The sequence below is a fragment of the Myodes glareolus genome, chromosome 11, assembly GCF_982192425.1.
Source record: "Myodes glareolus chromosome 11, mMyoGla1.1, whole genome shotgun sequence".
Lineage (NCBI taxonomy): Eukaryota > Metazoa > Chordata > Mammalia > Rodentia > Cricetidae > Myodes > Myodes glareolus.
In genome coordinates this window covers 7,338,566-7,347,366 of record NC_142036.1, presented here as the reverse complement: position 1 = coordinate 7,347,366, position 8,801 = coordinate 7,338,566, and the positions used below count along the sequence as shown (strand labels likewise).

General features: G+C 45.6%; 1 protein-coding gene across 1 annotated transcript; it reads left to right on the top strand.

Moving 5' to 3' along the window:
- The first annotated feature begins 1,612 nt into the window (after window positions 1–1,612).
- Window positions 1,613–7,703, top strand: LOC148120334 (disks large homolog 5-like). The gene is made up of 6 exons (XM_087911841.1): window positions 1,613–1,796; window positions 2,791–2,950; window positions 4,573–4,716; window positions 5,371–5,554; window positions 5,888–6,003; window positions 6,816–7,703. The coding sequence occupies exons 1-6, from the start codon at window positions 1,664–1,666 to the stop codon at window positions 6,979–6,981; spliced, it is 903 nt and encodes a 300-aa protein (XP_087767967.1). The 5' UTR covers window positions 1,613–1,663; the 3' UTR covers window positions 6,982–7,703.
- Window positions 7,704–8,801: the final 1,098 nt, after the last annotated feature.

Genomic DNA, 8,801 nt, shown 5'->3' with positions numbered 1-8,801 from the left:
TCCATCGATATCAAAAAACTATGGTGTAGCAAATTGCAGTAAGACTAAGCACCTCCCCTTTTACTAAGGCTGGGGAAAACAACCCAGTATGAGGAATAGGGTCTCAAAAGTCAGGTAAAGAGCTTAAAAAAAGCCCCTGCTCTCTCACTGAAAGGAGTCCCACAAGAAGAAGCTACACAGTGTCACATATAAATATGCACAGGAACTAAGACAGTCCCATGCAGGCTCCCTAGTCGTCATTGTCAGTTCAGACTCTGTGAGCTCCCATAAGTCAAGGTTAATTGAGTATGTGGGATTTCTTGTGAAGTCTTTGATCCCTATGATCCTACAACCCTAACCCTAAGCCTGACACTGACGAAAACACTGAACCTGACCCTGATCCTGACCCTAACTGACTTCAGGAATACTGTGGATTGTGAGCACAGTGCCAGTGCACAGTTTGGATTTCTTGCCCTCTAGAAGTCATGTCACTATTTAGACATCTATTGGTTTCCTATTTGGGTACAGTGAAAAGCACAACACTCCTCTTACATCTCTGTATAAAATTCCAGAAGACTAAGAAGGAGCTGACTTCAAGGGAATTAGTACAGTCCTATGAGTGTATCACACAGGATGCTGTGGTTCCATTGTAAATTAGAGAGTATGGGTTTCATGAAGCCTGTCTCAAAGAAAACCCTCAGCAAAAGATAGGATGAGCAATGAGGCCACGGAGGTAGGGTGTATTTCCATTTTATTTGTTGAGACAGACTCGCTTCCCAAGCTGTCCACACACTGGCTTTGTAAGTTCACCTTGAGCTTAGATCAACGTCCTTCCATTGCACAAGAACTAAGACTTCAAGTAGGGTCCACAAGTACAATGAGGACAGCACTAGTCATTGACCCTAAGACTTGCTACAGGCTAAACACTCAGTCTGCCAAAGGAAGTATGTTTATAGCTGTTGTCTTTCTTTTCCCACTATGCATTTTCTTTCTCCAAGAGGAAGAATCTCACTGTAACTCAGAGAGGCCAATAATTAAGCCTGCACTGTGTCTTTGGTGCAGAGTCAAGAGGCTGGGGCTTTTTCTCTGGGTGGACTTACTATTTCAGCTTTCTCTGCCTAGGAGTCATCATACATTTGTCAGCACCGGGATGGGTGCATTCTCTATGTGCTCAGAAATCCTGGACAATATACTATATAGTTAAGCACATGGCTTCCATGTCAGTACCCTTCACACAAATTCTACACTGTAACCAAGCCTGCAGATGTTAACGTGGTTTCTCAGTAATATTAATTTGTTCATATTGATGAATAGAGGGATTTTGAGGAAGGAATGAGACATGCCTGTACAATCTTTGAAAAATAGATCAGTCCTCAACACGGGAAGTACTACGGGCCTTCCAGTGATGCTAACGAAACTCTGGTTTTGGTAGGAGGAGGCTTTGAAAGGCTTCCTCTGTGTTCCCAGGGAGACTCCTAGAAAGGAAAGCTGGATTTCTGGTCAGTTCAGGAAAGCTAATTAGTAGGGTGGAAATGCAGTCAGCCATGACACCAGCAGTCCATCCTCTGAACATTCTACTGTATCCTGGAGAACTCTTGGAATTCCAAGTGATGTCACCAGTGTTGTAGCAACACCAACTGCCCTTAGGGCATTCCTTCAGTGCCTATCAGGGCCACCATTAGCCATGTTGTCAAGACTGAGGAGTCTGTTTGGGAGAGAGAGTGGAAGACATCCAGAGACCAGAGAGAGGCAGAAGGAAGCTGCCATTCATGGTCAGAGAAAAGCACGAACAAAGAAATGGCTAAGGAAAAGGCAGAGTGAGTCCTGACCAGGGGAAATGGAGCTTGTGATGGAGGTGGGCTTGCCCTGGGCCTTTCTTTCAGTGATGGGGCATCGGGGCTGGTGCCTCTGAGAAACAAATGGACTTCCCTGCTGATCGTAATTCATGAAAGCCAAGGATTTCTAGAACATTAGCTTCTTCATCTCCTAAGGCAGCAGCTGAGCAGGCCAAGGCTTTTGTGCTGGGAGCACCAGTTTGCTTTGACATTTACTGTGGACTGAAGCTGTAAGGTGATGGCAGAAGGAGACCATCAGGACAAAGTAGGGATTAATGTGTCCCATTTCAGGGCACACATCACTGCTCCTCACCCTCAGAAGCTTCCTTTAGGTACAGTCATTGTCTGAAACAAGTCACACGGAGAGAAAAGTGCTTCTGGCCAAGACCTTGTGTCCACAGACTGTACAGCAGAACTCCCCTGACCACCTCTTTCTGACCGCGGCCACCTTAGGGTTCTGAATCAGCAGTTGGTGGTGGAAGGCTGTTCTCTAATGTAGCCAAACAACCATCAGAGGCATAGGATCAGGGCAGAGATTGACTGCTTCCTGTCAGCTTCAGTTTCTGGACTGTCAGTGGGGTGACTTGGTGAGTCTGCTGGGCATGTTGTGCCCCTGTGTGACTCTTCAATCCACAGCCATGGGCCTGGAGAAGCCAGGCAGGACATCTGGGCTCCTCACAACAGGCAGGCATCAGGGCTCTGGACCATGATGTGAATAAGCCTGAAGAGGTGATTGGTGTCTCCTCCTGAAGCCTGTGCAGGGAGACAAAGGAAACTCCAGGCTGCTTATGTAGAAACGTGTCTAGAGTGATGGGCGAACTAAGATCCATAGAGGGGGAATCTCTCAACCAGGCCCAAAATATTATTGTTGTCAATGGCTTCCAGACATCATCTTTCTGTTTGGGCCTCAGGGTGCTCTATCCATCCTCTATGCCTTGTTGCTCTGCAATTTCACTTCTGTTCTATTGTCCCACAGATACTGCTGTGGAGCCATCGTCCCACCCAACGCTCCCCACAAAGACACCAGTGGAGGAAAAAATAGAGAGGCTGACCACGGAGCTGCAGCTGATGACCAGACAAAGAAATGAGCTGCGAGAACGCCTCATCTTCATCACAGAAGGCACCGTGGACAAGAGGTATCCATAGGTTCAGACTTCATGGGAGTGCCGGCAGTATCACCCTCTCCTGCTTTATTTTAGAGTCTGGGGTTCCACAGTAAAATCTGACCTGAACTCAAGGATGTTCATGGGCTCTGAAACAACAGTTAGGGAGCCTCCATGGGAATGACCTAGGCCCTCTGCTTGTGTGTGACAATTGTGTAGCTTGGTCAATTTGTAAAGCTCCTAACAGTGAGATCAGGACCCGTCCCTGGAGTATGGCTGACATTTGTGAAACTGTTTCCATGCTGGATGACCTTGCCTAGCCTTGAAGTAAGGAAAGGAGCTCTGTCCTGCCTCAACATGCTGTGCTCAGGCCCATGGGAGGCCTCCCCCTTCTGAGAGGAGACAGGAGGAGTAAAGGAAGGAGAAGGGTGAGATGGGAAAGGGGGCAATGAGGAGGGAAAACTGTAGTTGTTATGTAAAATAGATGAAATATGCTATTAAATTAAAGTAAAATTATTAAATTCTGGAAAAGAAAAAGTCTTTGGTTCTCAGAGCTTGCAAATCCAGAGGGGCACCGTGCTGAAGCTCCCATCTAAAATTCTTCTCAGAGGAGAGGCAGCCGTGAAGTTTTAGAGGGAGTGAGGCAGGAACTCTAACTTTCTCCCTTCTCTAAATGAAAACCAGAGTGTGTGGTCTTAGTCATACATCTCAGGGACTGAGGCAGTAATGTGTAGGAGCCAGCGTGTATTCAGAAAGGACTTGACAGGTGATGGATAGTGGCAGATACTAGCTGCTGGTAGGTTATGGTGAGACTTTGAACTTGACTGGCAGGCGATTGGGTGCTGAAAGCCCCTGGTAGCAGCTGGAGGAGCCTTGGTCCATCTAAGTGTGTAACTGGGAATCCTAGGGTACATCGCATTTTCTCTCTAATTCTATACATTTTAATCTTAGACAATTCTGCTCTATGCATTGGATTACCGTCCATGTTAGGGCACTCTCCCGTTCTATGTGTCTCTGCTCTCTCTCTCTCTCTCTCTCTCTCTCTCTCTCTCTCTCTCAATCAGTATTTCTGTCTCTCTCGTGTGTGTGCATATGTGAGCATACTACCATACTACACACAGTTGAACAAGTCTGTTCCTACAGATAATGCGAGAGAGGGATCTGTGGTAAGGACATTCCAGGTGATGCCACGTTAGGCAACACAGCTCTTGTCCTATATTTTGTCTTGATGACACCTAGGAATCCCTTGGGAGAGGTTTATAACTGTCCTGCTCTTGGGACTAAAACCCAGAATTATGTGCTCTATCTAAGTGTTCAGGAGTTTTCACCCAGGATCTAGAAGCGATATTGTGAAATGGGAGAAAGGTCACTACACTATGTGGTGTGTCAAGACCTGTGACATAGACTCCTGGTAATATCAAGAGCAACACTGACCTTCTAGGCCCACTGTGTGAGCACATGCAGCCAAGGAACCCTCCATCTGAACCAGAGTCTCAACTGTCCTAGGGCCAGGATACCACTGAAAACCAATGGGTAGAACCAGGCCACAGGAGGCCAAATGTGGCATCCACAGGGCTATGGAGAACCAGAGAACACCTAGAGTTCCCATTATACTCAAGGCCTATATTCATGGGGGTCTTTTCTCCTATTTTTAGGCCCTACCACAAGCCAAATGCATACTATGAGAATCTAAAGTCAGAACATGATGAGGTCATGTGGAAACTGAAGAGATTGGAGGAGGAGAACACCATGGCCTCACAGAAGTTCAGTGAGCTGACCGAGGAGATGGTCTTCTATTGGTAAGTACCCATGTTGTTGTGGAAACAAAGGTTGTGTAATGGATTTCTCTGCCTTTCTTTTTCTCTGCATGGAGAGTCCCCAACTGTGGTTCTAGCCTTTCTGCTTCCTAGTCATCAGCTCTTAGACTTGTGTCTCTTAGACTCAGTTTTTCTAAGTGTGAAAGAGACAGTTACGCCTGCCACAATGTCCTAGAGCCTCATGAGGCTCTATGTAGAAAAGGGATTTGCAGTGTGAGGGGAACATCAGAGAGCCTTGGGCAACTGGAGCTCAGGACCAGGCTTTACAGATATGGTGGCTGTGGAACTTGTAGATAGAACATACTCACCTGGGGTCGCCTGTCTTCCTTCGGAGGGGATTTGCCCACCACTTGCTGATGTTTCTCATTTATCATGGACAGTGAAGGACAGCTGCTGACCTCCTCTTCTTATTGAATGGACATGGATCCTTTATACTGTTGTGGCTTTCCATACTTGCTTGATAATTTCCGGTATTAATTGTTCTCTCATTTTGGCTTCTTAGTTCAGCTGTCATGGCTGTATCAGATTTCAGGCTAAGTCTTCTAGAAAGCATAAGGCTTTTTGGGGTGCTTGTTCCTGGAGTCGGGGTGGCAGCAGGAGGGTGGTAGGGCCTGAGTATGCAGAGTGTTTCTCCAGTGGTCTGCAGAGCCGGCTCCTCATGGAAGAGACTCAGCTGGAGAAGAAGGTGGACATGCTGAGGCAGGAGAAAAAGAAGCTGTTGGAGGATTGGGACCTGCTGAAGCCCCACTTGGAGGACTGGAAAGTGATCTGTAAGGACAAAGAAGAAGGCACCAGTGACCTCATATCCCAGCAACAACAGGTAGGGGCAGGCAAGGCAGTCAGGCTGAGGGCTATCACCATTTGCTCATTGACTGCCTCTCTGCCCATCCCCCCATGAGTGCTTTTACCCATCACCTGGTTCTTCCATGCTCCCATTGAGCCACCAAACTCAGAATCTCTGGGTGTTTATTTTAGTGTCCGTGTACAAGTATTCCTGTTTTTCTGATCAGCCTCTAGCGTGAATAATGGTTTCTTACTTTCCCAGATGTGTTTGTTTTCGCTGACCAGCAAGCTATTTGGATCCTTTATATGCACTTAGATTTGTATGATAGTCTGTAGTCCTCCACTAAGAACACAATCTGTTAATAAACAGGATCTCAAGAGACTGGAGGAAAGACTTCAATTCCTACTGAAGCAGAAGGAGGTGTTCACCCCCGAAAAGGACGTGGCAGAAAAGCTGCAGCATCATTTTGAGGACTCCCAGATGAGGTAGGAGAACAGAGTGGGAGGAGGAGGGAGAGCCAAGTGGGCCCCCTTACCTGGAAGCTCTGTCATTTGTGGGCCCCTGCTCACTTCTTTGTCTCCCAGGAAGAAACAAGGAACAAAGACCTCAGAGAATTATGCTGGTACCATCAACAAGATCTTTCTAGTAAATAATGCATTTGACATGCAGTGAGTCTGTAGAATTGAGTCTTCCTTCCTCCTTCAGAACTCTGAAGCTTTGTTCCCAGCAGGCTTTCCTAAAATTCACAGAGAGCTTCCTGATTCAGCTTCCCGAGATAGAGGATTCTCGGGCACACATCTCAGGAAATGCTGCTCTAGCGCGACTGGCTCCATTGTACATATTGTTCATGTTCAAGGTGCCTCCTGGGCATGAGGACTGAGCTAGGCTCATGACTGTTCAGGTGCGCAGACTGCAAATCTCTTCTATGTTTATCTATAAAATGATGGGATCAGTCCATAACTCATCATGCATACCATGTATATTGCTCATATGGTGTTGACTATGCTATTAATATGTTGTAGATATTTATAACTATATATAAGAGAAGACCCTAATCTTTCTAGTAGAATGGACAATATACAGTGCTTATTATAAATTATGACTTGTGTTGAGGACTAAGAAAAGTTCTAGTCCCAGCTATGATGTGAAACTAATTGCTTGCAGCCAGCAACACTGACATCAGTAAAAAGATGAATGTTGACTGTCAGGCACAGCTGAGGTGGGGGGATGGAGCTCCTTGACATCCAACATACAAGCTCCCCACATGGACTGTGTCTTAATTGCTTTCCTCTCCCAGGTCCAAAAGTCTTCATACTGATCTGGAACCAGTCCCAGCCCAGGATGAGAGTCACCTGCAGAAGGAGCTGCTAAAGCAAGAGCCACCTGATGAGCCCCATCCCCAGCAACTAGAGCATTCTGGGGATGCATGTTCTTCCTCATGTTTGGTTTCCTGTTTGGAATAGGCCGTGATTTTGTCTAGCCAGTTGCCCAGCATGGCTGCTTCTGGATCTTGATTACCTTTCATTCTTGATAACACTCCCTAACAGAACTGAAGAGGCCAAAGGAAGCCACATAGACCTTGTACTCATGACATTCTTCACATCAGGATCAACGTCTCCAGACAAAAAGACACCCCTTGCAGTTATGAACTCACCAGTGAGGGAAACACCAACTGACCTCCAGGTCACCATACTCAACGTGATCCATGTGTCTGTGTACTCAGTTCTTGTGAAGAAAAAAAAGCATCAAAATAGGTTAAGAAGCAGAAAATCTTATAGAAAAAATTTCTCAAAAGTCTACATTTATGAGCAAATGTCCTCAGCCTTGAAGAGAACATGACATGTAAAGTCCCTAGGAAGAATGGCTCTAGGTATCTTGAAAATGTTGTTCTAATGGGTGATTGCCTTGCTACCATATCTCCAAGGCAAGCCACAGCCTATAGTACGACTGTGCTACTCATTCTGCCGTGATGAATGCTAGTTAGCTTAAACATAATTTGCTTTTGCTTCATGATTTTGGTTTTGATAGTTTTTGTTTTAGCTTTGTTATTTGGATGTTATTTGTTTTTGTTAATGATTTTTGTAGTTTGTTAAGGCTATTCAGTGTTTATGTTGACAGCCCTGTTAAAGTGCCCCATTCAAAAAAAATGTATTTCTTTGTAAATAAAAAACAATTTCCAACTCTTCACACTTAAGCCCAACTTCTTTAGACACGGGTACTGTCATACTTCTATTACCCCAGAAATCACAGACACAGATGGATCTCTGCTAGTTCCAGGCAGCATGAGCTACACAGTGAGTTCCTAGCCAGCCAGGGTGACACAGCAGATTGGCATTTTGTAGATGGGTAGCAAGACTTGCTCCACGTATACACATTCCATGAAGAAATCCGTATCGCATACTGCATCTGTGCTGTCATGTATTTAACTTCCCCTAGAATGAAGTACCCTGTATATACACTTTCATAAATCAGTAATGAGGACTAAATTATTGAGAAATACACCATTTTACTGTATAGACTCTCAGGCAACAAACACATTGATTATAGGAGCATGAAAGAAATCAGGAAACCCAGAGCTATCTGTCTCTTTTTTTCTTGCAACACAGTATCAGTCATAAGCACATCACACAGATAATTACCTTCCAAGTCATGTTGGGACATAGCATTTTAAAGAGGCTGTTGGCCTTGATCTTACATTTGCCCACATGTATGCAGTTCCCCTAGAGGTCAGAAGATAAGCACTGGTTCCCTGGTCATAGATGGTCTGGGACCTCTGAGGGAATAACTGGAACCAAAGACCTCTGCGGGCCTGGACATGAGTCTGGGATCACTGAGGGAGTAGGTCTGAGCCAGGACCTCTACCAGAGCAGGCCCAAGGCAGTAACCTCAGCAGAAAGAGCTCTAAGCAAGTCATCTCCCTGAGAGCAGGCCCGAATGACCCCTGCATTGCTGAGTGAACATTGAAAGTGCTGAATGACCTCTACGAATATGGCATGACCGACGGAGTGACTAGAACTGTGGCCGTGAGCCACAAGGAGCAATTATCTGACCCTTGGATTCACTGGCACCTGGAAGATTAGTCACCAGAGTCACAGACAGCCCCAACTACACCAATCAGAGGAAAAGACGGGCAGACAAGATAAGAACACAACAACACCACAAAGAGCAACACAACACCAGTAAAATCATCAAATTCCATGAAGAAAACCATAAGCAATCAAACATATAAAAGTAACTACTCAAGACTTGAAAACTAAAATAGAGACAATAAAGAAAACACAAG